We start from the raw sequence: 21,920 nt of genomic DNA, 5'->3' as shown, positions 1-21,920 counted from the left end.
GCCTCCGGACAGTGTTCTCTTGTTACAGACAACTCTGTCGATCAGCGGACGGTGAGCTGCTAGGAAAAGAGCATCTAAAAACGGCCCACAGCTGGATTCGAACCCGTGATCTCCGCGTTAAAATACAGTATTCGCTAACCACTTGTTCAGTTTTTGGTTATCTTTTTTTGAAACGTTAATCTTACTCAATAATCATGTTGCAATTATTCACTAAAAGCGATATCTACAAAACATTAAGATTAGAAAAACAAAAACAAAAAACAAAATGACGCTAAATACTTTTATTCAATCTCGATAAATAATAAATCGTTGACCCTTAGAATTGTTACAAATAGATAATTTTAGTAATTATTATGTTACGTAATAAACTCGTCATTTCGTGTAACTAGCACAAAATTTGCTGGGGTTATTTTATTTACAACTTTTACTTTATTTGGTTTTGGGGTTAGCTGAATTCGAATATAGTTTTGGATTAAATGTACAGAATGAAGGGTATTACTGTGAACAATATTGTATTTTTAAAAACGAGAAAAGAATCGCTGGAAGTTGGTTACTGCTCTTTGTTGTTTAGATAAACAATAATTAAGGGTCAAAATCCTTAATTCCGGCTTTACGTTTTTGTTTTACCTTTTCCCTAAGCATTTCCATCCAGTGAAAGAGGTGGAAACTGGAGGTGAACCTCTAGCCTAAACGATTAATTAAGAAGGACTTTGAGTTCTCTCATTTTTTTTATTTTCTCTCTAAGATAAAAGAAATTATTGCGATAGAGTCAAGTTTTTAAAATCGGGATTCCCGTTTTGAGCACTTCAGTATGTGTAAAAATGGAATACCGAACTTCATATTTCGTTTGCGTACTGCTGACCACATCTTAGCTGTCCACACCCTTTAACCGAAAGTACAATTTTTCCTTAGTACTTAATTTTGCAAGTTATATAATATTAACTCGGAAATGAGTTAATGGAAAACCCATTTCCACTGTTAATGGTAACCATGTAGATCTCTTACAGATGTTAGATTTACAGCTTTTATTAATAACATGGATTAAAATATTTCTAACCAAGAATAGTTACGTTTTTCTTGCCATTTTATGATAATTATGGTCTAACTATTTGAATATTGTAAAAAAGAAGTTTTCTATTACATTCAAAGTGTTGCATACGAACAAAATCGTTTTAGCGCCGCTTTCTTAATAAATATAAACTTATTGCAGTAATTACATTAAATATTGAGATCAATTATCTTTTCAGTACGAATTCTTAGTTTCAAGATAATTTAATTATATAATCAGTAGACGAGCAAGTCATGAAGGAGCCCACAAAAGATTGTTTAAACATATATTAACAAACAAATCAGGCTCGTTCCAATAGACTACAATAATAATGTAACATCCAATAAGGATAGGTGGTACTGATCACTAAAAATGCCTTAGTTAAGAGGTTAAGACTAACTTGTTACCTGCCTTAGACTGGAACTTTTTTTTTATAGGAAAAAAGGCTGAAGGAATAACAAGGTAGAAGTACTCATTAACATAACTAAAGATAGGTTAGGGAACTATCCGGTGGTTAGCCAGGGTTTTATAGTCTAAACACTTTGTTGATATCATCTGTTTATCTGTAGATTATGTATCAAATATTTCAGCATTTTTTTTTTTGTATACAAAAATTTGATGCATAAATACTGATGACTTCCTTGCACTGCAGTTTACGTAACGAAGTTTTTTTTATTCAGTTCAGTTGCATTTCCGTTCAATTTATTCCTTTAAAATTTGAAATTTTACTTACATATTTCGAGAACCCAAAGTGGCTCTAAGTTACATTCTTTCTTGTAGAAGATTAACTTCTTCTTAAGCATTCAGTTATTTTCTTGAGATATCGTTGCCAAATAACCCAACTACTGATGACAGTTCTCTTCCAACCACGATAAAACAAACGGCCTTCAGTGTTAGCTGATCTACGCAACTTCCATGGTTTATCGAACCCACAGATAAACTCTAGTCACATCACCCGTACAGGGCAAGGGCGTAGACAAGAGAGGGGATCAGCTTGATGGGTTTACTCTGATTTTTTTGTTCTTTTTTTTTTTTTTTGAAGAATAACTCATTAAAATTAAACCTTACATTACTGGTTTTGGCAGTAACATTAGCTCATATTCTGGACAATGTGAGTTTTAGTTATCTCTTAAATTCTTGCCCTCCATCGTGCAGGTGGTCTTGGTTGTTCTATATTCTTGAGGAGATTTTACTACAGCGTTTGCAGGGATAAAGTTAAAGTTAAGGTAAAATAATTAACTATGAATTGAAGTTGATATATGACAAAGTTCTAAATTATTGTCTAATCAATACCATTCTTACGAATAATTCATTCATAATTCCACTATAACGATGAAGGAAGTTTCGTTACATCTCTCTCAGAACATCTTTAAAATCCATATTTTCTGGCGAAATATATCGTACCAAAGAGACAGGCGTATCGCGTACATTATGACCAACTTCAAATCAAACCCGTTCGGCAGCAGTGTAGAACATTAAAGAACACTCGACTTACACTTTTGCAGCACATTTCATATACTAAGTTTTCAGAAAGTTCAGTTTTTCTTCTTTCTAAGTACGCCGTTTAATGAAAAACTTTTTTGGGTAAAATGTTTTGAATAAAAATGATGGGCCTGTATTTGAGCAAACCATGGCAACCTTTTATTTAAATATAATAACAATAAATATTTATTTATTTATTGAATAAAAACTGAAATATCAATTCACGTAATAAAGCAAGAATTTTGATCAATCAATTTTCGTCAAATTTGGTATTTACTAACTCATTTTAATCTTATAAATAATATTGAAAGTGGTGAACATTATCCAGAAATAGCTAACTCCTCTTTTGACCTGAATCAATTAACATTTGAAATCTACCATGTGTGCGATTTCTTCATGAGAGCGTTATTTAAAGGGAAAAATTAAAGCCGTGACTGTGATAACAATAAATATTTGGAATAATCTAATTCACTGCAGTCTTTCAGTTGAGAGGTTTTGGTAACTGAGTTTCCTTCAGACCCCTTAGTAGTACTAAAACAAGACTGTAAGTTTAAGCTAATTTTCTTACAGATTCTGGGGTGCTCAAAACGAATATTTTTGGTAGAAAGTAAAATTTGTAAATTGAACGCCATTAAAATTAACTTCTTATAATATTTCCCATCGTACAATAATTTTCCTTACACTCAGCATCGCTCAATGTACCCATAAGTTCCAATGACTTTTATTACAGAAACATTTTCCCAGAAACAAAACTTATTTTAAGTGATTTTGAAGCCGAAATCTTTCATTTGAAAATTTATTTCAAATTTGGTGGTGGCGCTGCAAAGTGGGGGCGTAGTCTAACTTGTTGATTTAATCACAAAATGATTTACGGCAAACTTAACGTTTTGCTTATGATACTTGAATAAGCACTGCTAGATTCAATGTTAGTCGAACAATTGGCCACATTAGGCGGTGAAAATTATGTAAGTTGTGAGTTATTTTTGTAAATAACTATTACAACTAAAAAATGCGAACAATTATAACCAATTAACTTCAAGCAGTCAGCACGAAATGATTTATCTACTATAGAATCTCCACAAATTAATGATAGTTTTATAATATTATCATGAATTTACAACTATCAGTTTATTCAGATTTCAACAATAAATTTCAAAACTAAAGCCGATTTGAAATCAGTAACTGAATACTACGAATGAGATAAGATTATCAGTAAGTAAATATCGCAGGATTGATGGTGAAAGTCGATATTATAAAGCAAACAAAACTTTTTATCGATAAAGAGAAGGGTGTTTCTTGGCAATATATTAGATAAATATCATTATGTTTGTGGAATAATGTGAATAATCTGCAAACTATTATCTACTGCAAATTACGCAAGCACAAATTTAGGCAGCTAATAAAACTATATTTTAATTGATTTAATATCTTTCAAAATAGTTTCGGCTTACTATTGTAGATGAGAAAAAGTATTGCAATTATGTCAAACTTTTTAAATTTAGCTTTCACGGAAAGATTTAAGGTGCTCCAAGTAAAGAACAACTTCTTTAACAATCTTTACAATTCAAGCAACACCATCTCTGTGCACAGCCGAGAAATTTTCACCTTCTCTAGCACAAAACGTTGGTTTTGTGCTAGAGAAGGTGAAAATTTCTCGGCTGTGCACAGAGATGGTGTTGCTTGAATAAAGATTTCCGTTTGGGCCAGTTAATCGGCAGCGGAAATACATCTACAGATTGTGTGTAAGAAGACTGCTCCTTTGTTTTCAGCAGCATAGAAATAGTCAGTGTTTTCAGTTTTGTGAGATTCACCAACGATATCAAGGATTGCTGGCTGTGTTCCTATGGTCCATATTGTCTCGACTCTCCATCTTTCCATCAGTCAGGTAGCTATTCCGGCGCTCTACTGGACGGTCGTATGAAGTTGTCTTCCTTGGCAACACGAGGTTCTGGTGTAATTAAGAAACCCGAAAGACAATCGTTCGTTATTGCTTCAGCCGTCTTGTAGGCGTGGCCGTTGGAAGGAATGTTATAGCTTGAAATTACGAGTATATCATCAGCCATAAGCGGACTGTTCTTTGTGCAGTTCTGAACTCTCCTAGCAGTCTTTATATTTCAGGAATACCACTGGTTTTCCCTATTGACAAATTTCTTGGTTTCTATAACTATTATTGCCACCTCCACATTGCATGGCCTTGGATAAGTCTTCGTTGCACATGCGATTATATTTGTAAACAGTTTCTTCCTTGTCTAGTGGAAGTTTGCTCTACGTGGCAATCAAAACAGGAAAGAGAATGCCAATAAGCAACTGTTTAGGGTCATTTTGGTACAATTTGTGATCCTGCCACCAATAACATTAATATTGTTGAGGTTTAAATGAGTTGCTCTGATCCGAGTTTGAAAATTGTTTTTCCTTCTAGCGCTTTTCTTGATTAGCTCACAACTTCTTTCTTTTTCAAGAATATTACTTTGAAATGGTTTACGTGGAACGACTCTCCAATGTGTCACTTGTGGGAATTTTACTGTTTTATCATCCATTTATCGTTATGCTAACTAAATATAAGTGCTAAAACATCGAAATGCTGATAATTATTAGAAATTTTAATAATTTACATTTACAGTAGAAAGTGTGACAGTGAAAAGCCAGATATGTTTGTATTTCCGTTAAAACAACTAATGGAAATTGGACTCAATTGCTATAACTTTTTATAATTAAGAATTTCATCAACTTCAATAGTAAGATTCTTGAAATAGAAGAGTGAATTCTCCATATTCTTTTAAAATATAGTATCTTTTCTAACAAAATTATAACATAATAGATACTAACAGAATTTTAAAATCAAACCATTTGAAAAATTCAACAGTTCTTCTATAGAAAATGCAGCTACTCTCTCATTATAAGTACTTAGATTGCACGGGTGGGCTAGCTGTTGGAAGCTGATAATGGGTTTGCTTCCAAAATCTTGGCCTTGAATTTGTCAATCATTAATAAATAGTGGTATAGCTGCTATTGCATGCCCTCATTCAGTTAATTGGACATGATAACCGTCTTTAAAAAAGAAAAAGAATTCGGCACTTTATGTCAGCTGATCAAATTCTATTACTCTCTATAATGAATGACGTAAATCAATACTTAGATCTACGCACAATATCCAATTCTATTGCTTTATGTTTGAAAATTTCTATTTCTATGACGTACAGTCTTCTTGAACTGTACAGTCAGAGGCTCAATCTTTTTACATCTCTTCAATACTAACCAAGAGCATCACAATTTCTTTTTTAAAAACTTTTTCTTTTAGCTTACTCTTGTAAGAGATCTTATTGGATATGGGCCGATTTCAAATGTTGAGTATTCATTGGAAAAGTCTCTTTTGAGACAAGAAAGGGTAATTTCACGAATTGAGGTGTTGAGAGAGAGAAAGTCTGACCACCGTCAGCATCACTCTAAATAAAAATTGCCAATAGTAATAAGATTCTGCCCAAAATCGGATAACCAGAAATGTCGCTTTGCTAAATCGATTTTACCAGTTTTGGGGATACCTCCAAAATATCTCCAATAGTTTTTTAACTTATACTGATTACGTTATTTCAGATCGATAACATTTATTTGATTCACTTTTACTCTTAAATTTCATAATTCAGCAACTCTGTGAAGGAATTGCCTTAGACTTCGCCTTAATGTTCTATTTTACGACATTACTATTGTGCAATATTAAAAATACTTTGCTAAAATTCCGTATTATTGAGGAAATCAAAATACAGAAGTTTAGATCTCTCTCTTTTATGGCTTTCATTTAAGTCTAAGACTTCTCGGTTTTGTTTAAAATTCTTTAAAAAATGAAGTTCTAAAATATCTGCTGCCCTTAAAATAGTCCATTATTGTGCATTAGCTACATTAAAGCCAAATAGCATTAAGTAAAAAAAGTTGAGGTTCATAGAAAACTGTAGGATTCTGTAGAATATCCATGAAAGATTATATACTGAAGACCAAAGCTAATTGAAGCCCTACTTCGACTAGCTGGCAGTGTGGTGTAAAGTATAATGTTAGTTAAAGTGCAATTTGAAAATGAAAAATTATTTCAAAGCAGTAAATTTGTCAGACTTGCGACTGATTCTGCTCAACGTAACAGATTCGACTTCCTCCATGAGGTACCTTCTATGATCCCCTTTGTCCAAAACCGTCTTCTGAAACTCCTCTTTATTCTAGATTGTCGTCCTAACCCACTCTACCGCGAAATACACTCGATCCTTCCTATAGATACAATTAAACAAGTCCTTCTCTAACTATTCTAGTTTTTCTATTCTTTTTCCATGCATATTTTATCCTTGTCCCATCCTAAGCGATCTCTAAACTGTAAAGTAGGTTGAAATGTAAATTAATTCTTACTTAATTTTTGTATAATTAATTTTACATATATTTATATCTATTCTATCTATTGATGCAAACATTGATTTCAAAAGATTAATCCACAATAGAAAGCAAAATCTTTATAGTTACATAATTACGTTAAAATGAGATCTTCTTCACTTTACGAATAGAACCTTTTACTTTGTTTTTTTTTTCTAGTTTTACAACTCAAAATCTTAAACCTCCGAAAGTTCATCACCGATTTCTTTCAAATTTAAACACGACGTTGTCGAGTACGGGCGTTTTTATATACGTTTTATATAGATGTCACTCCTGTGACCGATTAAAACATGTTTTTTTATTTAAAAAAAAAAAAAAAAAAATCAGCGCCATCTGTTGCACGTAAAAGCAACACACGCTTTACTAAATTTTAGGATTCCATTTCGGTGTTACCGATTACATTGTAAAATTGAATGTTCATAGATTTTAATGTGCAGCAAATAGCCCCGAATTCACTGGCTACAACGTTAACTGCTTTCTTCACGTTATGTCAAAATGACACGTTTAAGAAACACTGCATTTGGAAGTGCCTAGGTATTATTACACATGGAACGCGAGTAGAAAATCATTTGAACGACAAGGAGAGCGAATCCAGGTCGTACAATCCGGCATCATCTAACAAAAATACGATAGGCAGACTGTATTCAAGATGAATGCTTCTTTCTTCGCATGTCGTTGGTAAATGTGCCCGATCCAACGTCTTCCAGCAATAGAGAATTGTTAACGGCGTTACATATGCCAATTTCCGTAGTGCCAATCATGCTCTGAATTTATTGGTGAACAACCGATACCGGGATGCATGCATTAATCACGCGTGCAAACATGTTACGTCCAAATCAAATTCGTGCATTGTTTGCACTCATATTGACCGCCTGCTCTCCTTCAACTTGGGAGTAATATAAGTCGCACCTGGCTGAAGATATTTCCTGTCGAATACGCAAGGGAAATTCAAACATGAACATGGAGAAGCGTTGATAATGATTGAAGATTTGTGCTTTTCTCAATCAATTGGGAATGCCATCACCGAATCGATCCGATTCGCTGAGCTACAGCAACTCGTGGCCGGGTTCAGCTAGTAACTTAATAAATATAAATAATATAATATTGTAGAAATGTAGCTGTTAGAGAAGTATGGTCAGTTTTAACACAAGATTTTTTACATAATTTTATTTTTTTATTTGTATACGTGTATATTGCAAATTAAAGGAAGACTTCACGAATGGCCAATAAATAAATAAAAAAAAAAAATATAACCACTTTCATAATAATTCCAGTTATTTGTCGTACTTAACACAACAAGAATAAAAAAGCAAAAAACTACTGAGAGAGCGCGCGCGCGTGTGTATGTATGTGAGGCAGGAATTACAACCCCTTAGTGGTGGGGCGTAGACCTTCGGCAAGCCGGTCAAGTTGTTTCTAAAACAGTCAACAACTATCTTTGCTTGTCATTGTGCCGTTGAGGTTGTCAGTGTGGACGTCAAAGAAATTTATTAGTGAATTCTAGACATGTTTAATAGTTCATCTGTCTGCAAGTAACATCCTGCAAGCTACCAGAAATTTCTTTAAAAATAAAACAATAACATGTGTTAATACTAAACATTTGTAGTTAAGTGTTTTAAAACTTTTATTTTTTATTTTTTGGAAACGATCACCGAAAGGATGTTGGCCAGCCAAAGAAGACAAACAGTCATCAACAAGGTACTTGTAACTATGGGCAACGGAAGAACTGGAATCAACCAATCTGTGGACATCACAGTGGTTTTCGCTTCAGTGTGGCTTCTTATCATAATGCTACCATGGTAGTTAATCCTGACCTGGCTAACCTCAAAACTATCTTTCCTTTTATCTCTCTATTTATCTTTCTCTTTTTTCTCTCTATTTTCTTTTCTTTGTAATTGTAATACGGAGATTTTTTTTCAAATTTTGAAATATTTAAAAAAAATATATACTTATAATATAGTTATATAATATAGTATATAGTTTAGGTTCATATAAATCTGAGAAAATAGTTTTTGAAATCTAAGTAATGGATATTTTACTTAGAGAATTTTATTTATTTTTATTTTTTAATTAGAAATGTGGTGTTATAATTAACATATTGAACAACGGATTCCGGTTACTTTGTCATTGCAAGGTCCTTGGCAGAGCCTATAGTATCGGTTTTTTGTTTTTATCTTTTGTAACGTCTGTTTATAAACATTGATCACCTAAATTATTTTTCGAAATTTTCTTTTCTTTATCAAAAGATTATTGCTATAAAAAAAAAGTCTGATGCGAACACATACGGATTTATTTTTACCACAGTTTTGGCAATTTAATTTCCTTCGTTCAATGTAATTATGTACGAAATTCAGCAAAGAAAAAAACAGAGACAGATCAGAGAAACCTGAAAAAGAAAAAGTGAGAAATTTACTCAGTAAAATGGTTCAGTCGTTGCAGAATTTTCATGAATAAGGTACTGAAGTAACTCACACCGAATTACAGGCTACAAAATTGGAATATTTTGAGAAGAATTCATACCGGACACTTTCTTAAAAAGAAACCTTTTTAAAAATTGAGATGATTAAAAAATAGATATTTCCGGTTTAGAACTTAAAAAAAGAATACACGATCACAAAATCCCTTTTTGTAACCAATTGTATGTGGAATGTACGTAACTTCCATCTTTGAAGTTTTTTTACATAAGAAACTACATAAGAAAATTCTCGTAATTGGAAAACTTCTAATTAGATGTAAAAATTGTCACACAGTTTGGGCACCACAGCTTTCCCTGGCGCTAAAGGTTTTGTAGTCCTTTGAATCAGAAATAGTGGTTCTAGAAAAACTAGTCATTGTGTGAGTGAATACAAGTAGCGGAAATTCTTCCGTAGAACCTAACCATCTCATTTCGACTCATGTAATGCCTACTTATTCAGGCAGGCTATAAGTCCAACAACCTAATTAGGTGTCGTGAACGGAGGCGACTAGCAAACGTAATTTACTAGTAATTCACGATACATCTTAGATTTGAAGGCTTCGCTACTAACCTTCTCTCGGCTATAGTCTTCCCTCATCCGAAATTAGGGGCATTTCTATGACAGGGATAGTAAGACATCTCAAACATGACATTATGGTGGAATATATGTTCCTATCTCTTGTATAATATAAAAGAGATATTAATATATTATATAATTAAGCAGTTTTTGACGATCAACCCTTATACAACTTTTAATGTGGACAGTTTTAATGTATAATTTTAAGTTAAGTTGCTAAAATGGGAGCTTGGAGAAAAGAGAATGACATAAGTGAAAAACCAATTTCCTCCGAAACTGACTATTACTTAGTTTCGTTCAACAGATTACCGTCTTCTTATTTTTATTTTTTTGAGAAGAGTTACATTATCCATATAGTGTTATTGCGAATTAAATATTTTGTAGAAATTCCGAAAACTTATCATTACAACTATGAGAATAGAGGTAGAGGAGTACGTGTTAGGTGTTCTACGATTTGTTGTAGGTTTAGGACCCATAATCAGGAATGGACAAAGTAATAACGTGAAATTTATTACAATTAAACGATAAATGTGCTTTAAATTAATACATACTTTTTTAACAAACTAAAAAGATAAAATTATAAAATACAAACTTTAAATGATACGGATAAAGAGATTAAAAGGTCATGAATAATAAAATCTGCTGAGATAGGAAAGAATAAGAATAAGGGAGAATTGCGTATTTTATATTATATAATAGATTTATACAATATTTCGTTTTGTATTTTAATTCAGTTGTGGAACGTCTAACTATACATATTGGGAACAAACATACAAACTGAAAGAGTGGTGTCGATTTAATTAATACAGTACCACATTCAACGAGCGTTAATGTATGTAGTCTCTTAGGATGCTGCACATGTTTTTATCTTTTTGTTAATTAAATTAATTTCTAGCCTTGATTCTTTCGGTTGTAATTTTGGATGTTGAACTTTTATTAGAAATTAATTCTTAAAAAAAAAAGGAAAAGTAGTCATTCATCTTAATTTTTGTAATTATATGATTTTTTTTAGTTTTTCATTACAAAACAAAATTTGATATTTTAAGAAGATAGAAACTAGAAATGCGATATTATGAATCCGATATTTATTTACAATGTATCCTTATAATTCGGCCATTTACAGGAAAAAAACAAACAAAATCCCGTAGAGTTTAGGATTCATTCCGGGTATTTCCCACACTGAATGGTAAACTTAATGTGTAATCTAGTTTCCTATTTTTAAATTATTATACTTTTTTCCTTTTCTTTTTTCCAGGCCTGAAAGAGAAAATGGATGAGAATAATAAAAAAGAAAAAGAAGAAAACGAACAAATGAAAGCTAAAGAAAGTCGATGCGAAGAATCACCACCAGCGCAAACGATTACAACTTATGTGGCCGTACCGCCTGACGGTGGATGGGGTTGGGTCATTGTTGCAGCCTCTTTCATGTGCAATGTGGTCGTAGATGGTATTGTCTTCTCTTTTGGTGTATTGTTAAACGATATCTCCAAGGATTTCAATATTTCTATACCAAAATGTGCTATAGCTGGTTCATTGCTGTCTGGATTTTATTTAATAGCTGGTAATTAAGCAGATACAGTTTTTATTTACTTTATTCTTGGTGCTGGTATGTGTTCGTGTAAAATATTTTGATATTCTGGTTTCACCGGAAGTGAGTGCTAAACAGATTTTTTTTTTTGGGGGCAAATTTCCCCCACTTTCTCATTTACGTGTCTGTGTGTATGTGCGATAAACTAGTTTTGGACAAAATTCAGCTTACCAAAAGTGCCTAAATCTTTTTCTTTTTGTATTTACTCATACATTGTTCCATCAATTTCCTTTAAAAATGTGATAAAGAATCAAAGTCCTTAAACCGCTCAGGGATGCAATTAACATGCATGTTGCCATTGATACAATCTCCAGCTTTTTATCTACATCTACTTTTATTTGAACATTTTTCCAAACTATCTACATGCGAAAAATAGTGTATTTTAGTTTTATATAAGTATTTTGAGTTTAAATGAATTCGCAAATTGGGGGGGGGGGAATTTTTAACGGAAGTGCCACTTTACAGTTTTTTTTTTTCTCCGATTTCGTGATTTTCTCGAAAAACTTTTCTTATAATTTTCTCGGATCTAAGATTTACTATACGTACACATAGTTTATTAACATTGTCGACATTATTTTTCAAGATGAATTAGTCTTAGAGCAGTTCTAATAGAACATTGACGGCAGGCATGTCTCTCAAGTTGTTTTTCCAGTGTGATATTTGATTTTTACTGTTTTTAATGTTGGGAAGTATTTAAATATTTCCTCCAAATTCGGAGTTAGAATCTTTGCACTTTGAGAATTGGTGTGTAAGAGAGCCACACATGTTGAGCATTAACACCGATTTTTGTTTAAATTCTTTTGTGGGTACATTTTTTTGATCATCTCTTTTTAAATACTCAAAAAATAATATTTTGCCCACCAATATCAGTTCCATAGCAACGGGATAGGCTATACAAAATTGCAGATTGTTGTTGTAGAGCCTGTGGAACAGGCTCCAATTATAAAAATTTAACTGCACATTTATCTAGCACATTTTTTTCTAACAATAACCAATCTATTTAACCCTTCGACTTCATAATTCAATCAAGGATTTACATAGTTTTCAGTTCATTTAGTACAAACAATATAATCTTCAAGACTATAATTTATAAATTTAAAAGAAGAAATAAATTTAAAAAGAATAAACAAGTCAAATGAGGTGTAACTCTGCGTCATTATCTAAAATTCCATTATTATTGTTGTATATTCATGACAGTAGACGTAATAGAATTTTTGTTTTCCACATTTGACAAGTTATTTTCACATGTTGTCACAAAATGTCAGTATTTTGCGTGCCCTTTCATTTGTTACGTGTTAAACTAGTTTTTTTTTTTTTGCACTATATTGAGCATTTATTTTATGAAGGTCATTTCAAAATATTTAAAAGTATTACGAGTGACGTTAATTTTTATCATTGAATGATTCAATTTAGAAATAAATCGATTTATCCGTTGCAGCAATTTCTTTACGTCTGTGTAGTTTTGATTTTCATCTATCTTTTATCGTTTGGAAGTTTTTTTCTACTTGTTTTTCAGTAAAACTCTCGTCTCTTATTACAATTGCAAATAAGTGAAATACTTCTCAGGTTGTAGACGACATCAACCACATCATTATGTTTTGTACCAAGCAGAATGGACAATTACAACGTCTCTTTCATTAGTTATACGATATTCTTGATCCTACACTTAACTTCTGCTCTATTTTGATTAATGTAATTGGAATTTTCGAAGCAATAAATAGATATATTAGAAAGCCGCTTAAAATTTTGAATTAGATATAAGTAAAAAAAAAGTAACGTAGAGAAAATCGCTTATTTTTTCAGGGCTTAACGTCCGACCACTAATTATGTGACATGAAGGCGGATATAAGCTAATAATAAATACTAATAATAAAGTTATGATTAAAATTTTTTCTTTGCAAATTAAAAGTATCTATCCATAGGATTCGAAGCGGGGATCTGGCACGTATAAATCCAAGTTTTTGAAATCTGGAGCACGGAACTATAACGGGCCGCATGTTGTAAACAGCTGATCTTAAACTGGGATGATTAGCTGATTATAAATGCAAGCAATAACATAAAAAACAATTTTTTCCCCTCATCTTACCTCAAAACGGATATTTATGCCCAATACTAATATAAGAAAATCTGCATGTTCCTAATAACCTTTTCATTTTAGTAGAGATAGATCTAGGATAAATTTCAGTACCCACCATAGGGTAACTCTAAACTTATGCCGTGCAGATAAAAGAATAGCCACTATTGGCGAGAAGTAACTATTGGAATTACCAACCACAACCATGTGTTTAAAACTAATTCAAATAAGAGGATGAAGAAAATGATTTGTTTTGATTTTAGGACCTTTTGTGAGTGCCATTGCCAATCGATATGGATTTCGAGTTACTGGAATAGCAGGAAGTGTATTGGCTAGTTTCACTTTTGCAATATCTAGTCTGGCGCCAAATATAGAATATCTGTGGCTTGTTTATGGCGTTTTAGGAGGTAAGCGATTTAATTGGTTTCTTTATTTACTTCGGGAAGGATAGCTAAGGTATCTTCAGTCTGTTTTCGTTAGAGGAATCCTTAAAAGAAGTTACGCAATAAAGCGATGATGTTTACTTTTGAACGTATCTTTTTCATGCTTTGAAATCTTCAAAGCATTCGCAATAATAAATTTGATTATACAACAAATATGAATACAATGTGGTGGAGTAACCAACCATTGGCTTCACCACGAAGAATAGCAGGGACTAGTCTGGGATAATAGGCGATCCTTTAACTGATCCGGTGTTTAAGAACCGGCGTCTGTTCAGGGAGACAACCTTGTCTATCTATAATCCTTAGTATTTCTGGACTATACAGGTAGTTATTTAGGACAGGCGAATCCATTCTACTAGCCTCTTTTAGCCAAGAAATACGGCGTCTATGGTAACGAGTGGTGGGCAACTGCACGTGACAAATTGGAACTCTAGACCGCAAGTTTGGAGTTTCTTAGCCTAGGCCCACTAGGGGTTGGCACAATAAGCCTTTCATGTCTGAAGTGCCTGGGTTGTGCCCAGCTCAAGATCAAGATAAATCAATAAATTCTATAATCCATACATATTCTATATCAATACTATAAATATTTTCATTTTTAAACTCTACTAAATAAGACCTATTTTCTTTCTATTAAATTATTTTTGCTAAACAACTCTTAATATAAATAAATAATTATAAAAATGTCTGCAGGTATTGGATTTGGCATGATTTACGTACCAGCTGTGATCACAACAGGATTTTATTTTGAAAAATGGCGAGCACTTGCTACTGGCATATCAGTAACTGGTTCCGGTATTGGTACAATCATTATGGGACCAATCACAAAGAAACTGATCAATCACTTTAGCTGGAGAGGTGCTCTTTTAATTCAGGCCGGTAAGAAAATCTCTCATGCTTTAAAACTGAAAGAAACTCCTTAACAAAAACTTACAGCTTTAAAAGCAAAGTATAAGGGTTGATTAAACGCCAAAAGTTATACAAATCAGCAAGTATCTAACATTTCATTCATTCTTAGTTGATATACGTTAATTTACGTAATTTTGTTGCTTAAATTTTCATTAATATTTTTTATGCATTATTAGAGGTCACAGACCCTTATGCTGGCCAGTTTATTCATAATAACTTTTTGGCTATACTAATGATAATGAGTACATTAAATCTTCATAAATAAATAGGTACTTGATTTTAACTCTAATCCAAATTATTCTTCTGATTTATGTTTATGACGCCCTTTCAGTTTTTAAAACTTATATCAAAAATTCTATGCTTAAAAGAAGGTTCGCCCAATTTAATGAAAAAATACTTATTGGTTGATAACCAACCTTTTCTTGTTAAGGGAGTTGGATATATTCGTCCAAATTGACGAACATTTAGACCACTGTTGCCGAAGTTTGATTCCCAGCGTTCTCGAGTTTGCGTTTCCTCAATGGCTTCACTATTCTAGTACTGTATCTTTATCTGTCCCCTTCGACTTGTTCCTATTTCCACATTATTGATTTTAATTAAATCAAGTATCAATTCCAGATTTCTCATCTTTTCGGATACCCAGACAGTTTTACAGACAATTCAGTCCTGTTAAGTATTCTCAACGTTGAATTGGGACGGTTTAGAAATCCTGACGGTATCCATAAAATTATTTTCCCATTCTCGACTGGTTTTGAAACAGTAAGACTGAGGCATTAAATGCAAGAAGACCGTAGATCTTGATTGGTAGATCGTTGACCTCCTAACTGGCCATTGCAAATTAAAGAAATATATCCATGGAGAGCCTAGCAGAGTCACGAAGAAATGGAAAAATCGCTGAATGTGTTTTGTCATTGCGAAGAGCTGGTATGACTTCAGAGTTCGGATCTTCCGAGATAAAAACTTCATGCCTTTACATTTTACCCAGGAGCCCCTTACCATATTCCTGGGTTTGATTAAACAGAAGTGGAAGACCCCTCTGGGTGCCAGTTCAAACCAATTTCCATGAGTCTATTCTATGTTAAAATAGTTTAATAGTTTAAGTAAAGTTTAAGGTTAAAATAATCAATAAAATAAATGAAACTATTTTATTACTATTATCTATTATTTTGTAGGTGTCGTACTAACTTGTGTACTATTCAGCGCTCTGTACCGCCCACTGAAACCCATACACGTTTCAGTATCTAATGCTGAAACAGAAGAGACTGAAGAGAAAACCCAGTTACCATTGTTACAGCGAATAAAAGTAGCAAGAGATCAATTGCGAAAAGCCGACTCAACGGTCAGCATTGAGAACGAAGTTGGAATAACCGCAGTACAACCAACTGACTTAAATAAATTTCTCAAAGCAAACAATAACATTACATATCCGACAGCGGCTGAAGTTCTGCACGCAAGCAGCAACGAAACTCTGTCCAAGTCGCAAGATTCATTGAAAATGAAAGAATATCTGATGAATAAAGATAATAAGGCGAAATCTGAAAAGAGGGTCAGTATAACAGCTTGTCCGGAGATTTCTATAAAAATAGACAAAAATCACTCAGATGATTGTGAAAATTTAAAGGAGTATGAAGTGGATGATGAACTTTTGTCTGAACACAATAACGACGAAGTGTTCAATACGTCGAAGAAACAGAATAAATCTGCGACCAGCACCATATTAGGATCTGATGTCAGAAGAGATAGTATTACAATCAAGTACAGACCACGCACCACCTCCGACAGCAGCTACAGATCGAGAAGGAACACTCTGACTAAAATAGAGGCCGGAGTTAGACCACTCTATAGGGATGACATATTCTTCCAGGCCAGTCTGAACAGGTTGCCTCAGTTCAAATCTCACGTAAGTACTAAAACTAATTCACTTTATTTATAAGATGATTCAATAAAATTGATGTTTTCCTCATTTAATTCCTGCAATATTCTATCTTTCCTTTCAAAAAATTTTTAGCATTAATTAGACAAAATGGAAAAATGTATGTTTTAATTTCTAAATGTTTATATTGTTAATTTTCTTACACTTTTTTACATAGTTAATTTTTATAAATGTTAAATATTGTGTGGTCATATATTTACTTCAGAATGTAGATTAATTCCAAGTTTCAGTTAAGTTCTTCTAGCTTTTCTCTGCGCGCTGTCTGTCGTCCTAATTTCTGGGTTCTAAAAATAAGCATAGCGATTCTAATAGCAATGTGCATCTTATTCTTTGTAGTAAGATTCAGAATCTCCATAACTTCTACCGCGTTCAGGATTCCCTTATATACTTCTTTCAACTTCTATCTACCCATTTATAAACTTTTTTTATTTTTAATAAATTCTGCTTTTTTCCTCCCCCTAGGGAAGTGGTTTAGACTATACTATGTCAGTGACTAGACTACCTACATCGAAAGATGTACAAGAAGAAGAAGAGGCTAAATGTCAACTATGTCCGGAGGCTGTCCGACGGACACTGGCTACTATGTTGGATATGAGTCTATTAAGATCACCAACCTTTATACTGTTCGCTTCAGCTGGTTTCTTCACAATGATGGGGTTGTTTGTGCCATTTATGTACCTGGCAGGTAAGGAGATGTCTGATCTTTTTTGGGGGGTGGGGGGGAATGTGTTTCACATTTTGAGAGAAATGTTACTAATACGGGATTTTTTTTTAAATGAAATCCAGACCGAGCAGTCGGCAATGGTATGGATCCTGAGCTAGCGGTTTATTTATTGTCATCGATTGGCATCACGAACACTATTGGCAGGATCGTCTCTGGAGCTATAACTAGCATGCCAGGAATGAGTTCTCTAGTTATAAACAACATAGCGTTAACCATCGGTGGCATCGCAACCATGATAAGTGGACTTTCTGACACCCCAGCCTACCAGTTCACATTTGCTGCAGTATTTGGATTGTCCATATGTAAGTAAATGCAGTCGATTGAATGAATTATTAATGCTTTTCTCAACATTTTATTATCTTAATTTTGGTGATTGCAGCCTGTTTTGCATCGCTTCGTTCCATACTTGTAGTAGATTTGATCGGCCTTGAGAAACTCACAAACGCTTTTGGACTATTGCTCCTGTTTCAAGGTGTAGCAGCAGCCATAGGATCACCTATTGCAGGTACGGCCAAGAGAGTAATCTTCAACTATAAATAATTAAAATATGTACGGGTTACCCTCCTGTAACACGATAGGTAAATAGGTTCCTAGAAAATGCCGTGCTGTATGTAGTAAAACCATGTTATATGAGACCCAGAGCCAGTACAAAAAGGGGTTTGCATTCCGATAACTTATTAAAAACTTAAATACAATCTATTATATATATATATATATATATATATATATATATATATATATATTATTATATATCTATTATATATATTAACTCTTCAATGAACATATAACTCTACAAATTTATATTACCCTGAAGAAGACAATAAATTTCCAGAACGTCGGTATGAAAAATAGAAATTTTATTGACCGTTCCTCAATATTTCCAAAGTTCATCTATTGACAACGATCAAAAACCAAACCATCATTTGATTCATCACTGCTCAGAACAGTTTTTTTGGGTAAATATCACCTTCACTTTCAGTATCTTTTTCTTCATTTAGATTTTTTTTCCTGCTGTTCTAAAATTAGATAACTTAGAGTAGATAGGTTAGGGTTAGGCTATAAAATTGCTCGGCAAGATGAAGAGCCAAGGGTCAGCCAACCTTTATGACGGATCAAAAAAATACGCAATTCAATCTTTCGCTAGATCGAAATCGTGTTACGGGTTGCATTGTTATACGAGGTTTCCCGCAATTTAGCCTATCGTGTTAGAGCGAAACCGTGCCTGTATGATGCCGTGCCTGTAGTTTGTAACTTATTTCTATAAATTTACAAAATTTTGTTTCCAGGAATGTTCAAGGAACTAACCGACAGTTATGATTCAACATTCTACATATCAGGCGGATTAATATTACTGTCCGGTGTCATGTGTTATCCCTTAAATTATTTAAAGAGATGGGAAGAAAATAGGTCAGCTAAGCAAGCAAATGAGGGCGCCAATAGCTGAAGAAGGTATGTTTTTATCAATGTTATGAAATAGTGGTAAATTTTTCAAATTTAATAAAAATATGATACTCACTTAGTCTCTGCCTCATCTACCTTGCGGTGTAGAGGTCAGTAAGTTTCTTTTAATCTGTATTATTTTAGAGATGTGGGGGATTGGCCCAAAGTCCCCTAGTGTAATGGAGGGACTATAGGCCTCTACACTTGCCCTGAGTACCTTCAGACTTTGTAGGCGGTTAAACTCCTACTTTCTGAGACGGTCTGATGGTCTGATCCATTCATGTTGGTGCTCTCTGTTGATCGTTTAGATTATGCAGGGAGCACCACGAGCAGGCGATCAACTTCATCCTCCCATAAAAATAGGATAAAATATTAAATGCTAAAAATGAAAATAAAATTTGTTAGTTTAAAGAACTCTCTCTCAAATTTGATTTACTTATAGAAAGTGCTGCTTGGTAAAATGAATTTTCCAGATTGTAAGAAATTTAATTGTTTCGTTGCTCAAGTAGTTTACATGTAGCTAGATATATTTTGAATCAACATGTAATGTGATTTGTGTTGTTTCTAATAAAACAAATTGTCATAAAGCCTACCTGGCTTGTGGTAGCCTATTTTCTATTAGTATCAGAAGAGTTAGTTCTTTCAAAATGGTTTATATTAATAGAAATCGTTCAATAAATAAAGTTAATAAATATTTGCTGCCACTTGAATATATACGAACAAACAAATTTGTAAGGATTGATTCAATAAAGTAATTAATCTGTCTAGAACTTTATAATAAAATAGGGCGTTGAACTTCCCTGTTGACAGAAGTCAACGGTCTCTCGCTGTTAACCGATTTTGAAAGGAGGAGAATTATCGATATGCAGTTATCACTAATGGCGCGTTATTTTTGAATAAACGACTTAAGGAAAAAAGGGTGCAAAGAGAACCGGTTTACCGTCGTATACGGTCGGCTGGTCTTCATTCCAATTCATTGCATGTTGAAGGCTGTCAGTAACATGCCTTCGTACAGCAGCCAGGCTCCAATGGTCAGCGGGTCCACCCAATGCAACCATCACCTTCAGTGAAGAGTCCCGTTTTTGGGTATCGACCAAAAGATCGATGAATACGGTAAGTCCCGTAGTGAGTGGCACAATTTATATTTTGCCGTTCGACGTTATAGCGACACGACAAGAAATGTCATATTCCCTTTCCTGCAAAATTTTCACTGGGCCCTACTGTATTATAAAGTTCTAGATAGAGTGATTATTTTATTGAATCAAAACAACAAAACATTTGTTAAACTTTCGTTCCAAACAACAATTCGAAATTATGTTTTGGAATCTGAAAGAGAAGTCGTTCCCCCTTCTGGCAAGCCAGATACCACTAGAAGATTGAAATCACCCATACAAAGCATACCCTGTCCTTTTAGACTGTTCACTGTTAACCGTAGAAATGTTACTCATTATTAAACATCTTAAATTGTAGTCTTTTTTCTCCGAGTGTGAAACTGTGAAAGTTTCAAGCCCATCGTCAGGTGGACAATTTCAAACTAGGTATCAGCTTAAAATAATGTATTTATTTTTTTCTGTTAAGAATAGACGCAAGATGTTTAGATTTACTGCAAACACAAAGTGAACGTACACCAGTAGCTGAGAAGAGATTTTACGGGATAAACTCTAGGATAGCTATTGGTTAGATATCGTTACACGTTTAACAAAGTTCCTTTATATTTAACTAAAGCCTCCATTGCCTAGAGATTCTTAGAAGATTGCCTGAATTAAGCGGATTAAAAGATTATTCTATAGGACAGGCATTAGATGAAAATATCGGATCAACCTTTCAATAATATTGGGAATAATTTGTAGAAAAATAAGGTAGAATTGTAATGTATCAACTTTTCTTTAAATATGTATAGTAAAATTTTGTATTTTATTTGTATAATTATTGTAAAATAAGAAATATGATATATAGGGATGACTGATATAAATATAACTATTGTAAATGTAAAGTGCACAGTTTACAAGAGAGGAAGGTTCAATTTGGAACAAAAAATGATCCTAATTTTTTAAGAAAGTAAAAGCATAAGCAGGAGTAACTAAAGTCTGAAATGAAGCTCAAGTTTGAAAATGTTCAGAATCAGCGCAAAATAGTTATTTTAATTTTAAAGTGAAAAAAATAATTTAGCTGAGAAATTTTTTTTTTTATTGACAAAATGATCAAAAAAAAAAAAAAAGTTGCAATAAACAAAATATTTTTGATATTATTAACCATAGAATAGTTATTCAAAATTTATTTTTAATCAAAACTTAAAAATAAATGAAATGTTATTCTTTAAAAATCTTAAATATTTTTTATTGTATTTCTAAGATCTGTACTACCAAACGGTAGTAGATAAGTGATATTTATTTTATTGTAATTTATATTTTTAAAATTGTTAATTATTGAAAAGTTGTTAAAAAATGTTGAAAATCATTGCTGAAGTTTTCAGAAAGAAATAGTTTTGTTTTTATTTTATTTACTCACATGATTTTGTTGTTGTTGTTGTTGTTGATAAAGTTATCGCTTAAGTAAATGAGGAAACACAGTTAGCCAATTGGTTAATCTTAAGAAAATAAAGAGGTAAGTCTGTTTTTCTATTTTATTTTTAATCAATTTTTACGGTTGTCTTTCTACCAGCTGTTGCCTCCTTGGTTTCGAATTTAAAATATAAATGTTTCTTTCTTTTCTTTGCTGAGGCGTCATCTTACTGAAACAAAACTTTTTGTTTTTTGCTGTTGACTAAAACTGGATAACTAGATTCTAGGACTTTCATTTTGATTGTCGGCGTTAATGGCCAAAATTCCTGTTGAATCGTTCCT

The 21,920-nt window shown here is 33.0% G+C and overlaps 1 protein-coding gene across 8 annotated transcripts in view; it reads left to right on the top strand.

The window, feature by feature from the left end:
* Positions 1-21,703, top strand: part of LOC141446587 (monocarboxylate transporter 5) — a 33,085-nt gene extending 11,382 nt beyond the window's left edge. The window contains exons 1-10 of one of the 8 annotated variants that reach the window (XM_074113155.1): positions 2,138-2,274; positions 11,225-11,530; positions 13,895-14,038; positions 14,765-14,950; positions 16,153-16,880; positions 17,376-17,598; positions 17,700-17,939; positions 18,017-18,142; positions 18,924-19,086; positions 20,656-21,703. In XM_074113155.1, coding sequence (XP_073969256.1) covers positions 11,239-11,530; positions 13,895-14,038; positions 14,765-14,950; positions 16,153-16,880; positions 17,376-17,598; positions 17,700-17,939; positions 18,017-18,142; positions 18,924-19,081 — 2,097 coding nt within the window. In that variant the 5' untranslated portion in view covers positions 2,138-2,274; positions 11,225-11,238 and the 3' untranslated portion in view covers positions 19,082-19,086; positions 20,656-21,703. The other 7 variants (XM_074113150.1, XM_074113139.1, XM_074113145.1 and 4 more) reach the window with 7 other exon arrangements.
* Positions 21,704-21,920: the final 217 nt, after the last annotated feature.

This window comes from Rhodnius prolixus, unplaced genomic scaffold, assembly GCF_049639745.1.
Source record: "Rhodnius prolixus isolate KJV_2025 unplaced genomic scaffold, Rpr scaffold_1, whole genome shotgun sequence".
Taxonomy (NCBI): Eukaryota; Metazoa; Arthropoda; class Insecta; order Hemiptera; family Reduviidae; genus Rhodnius; species Rhodnius prolixus.
Note: the sequence above shows the minus strand (reverse complement) of the source record. Positions and strands in the feature narration are given on the sequence as shown.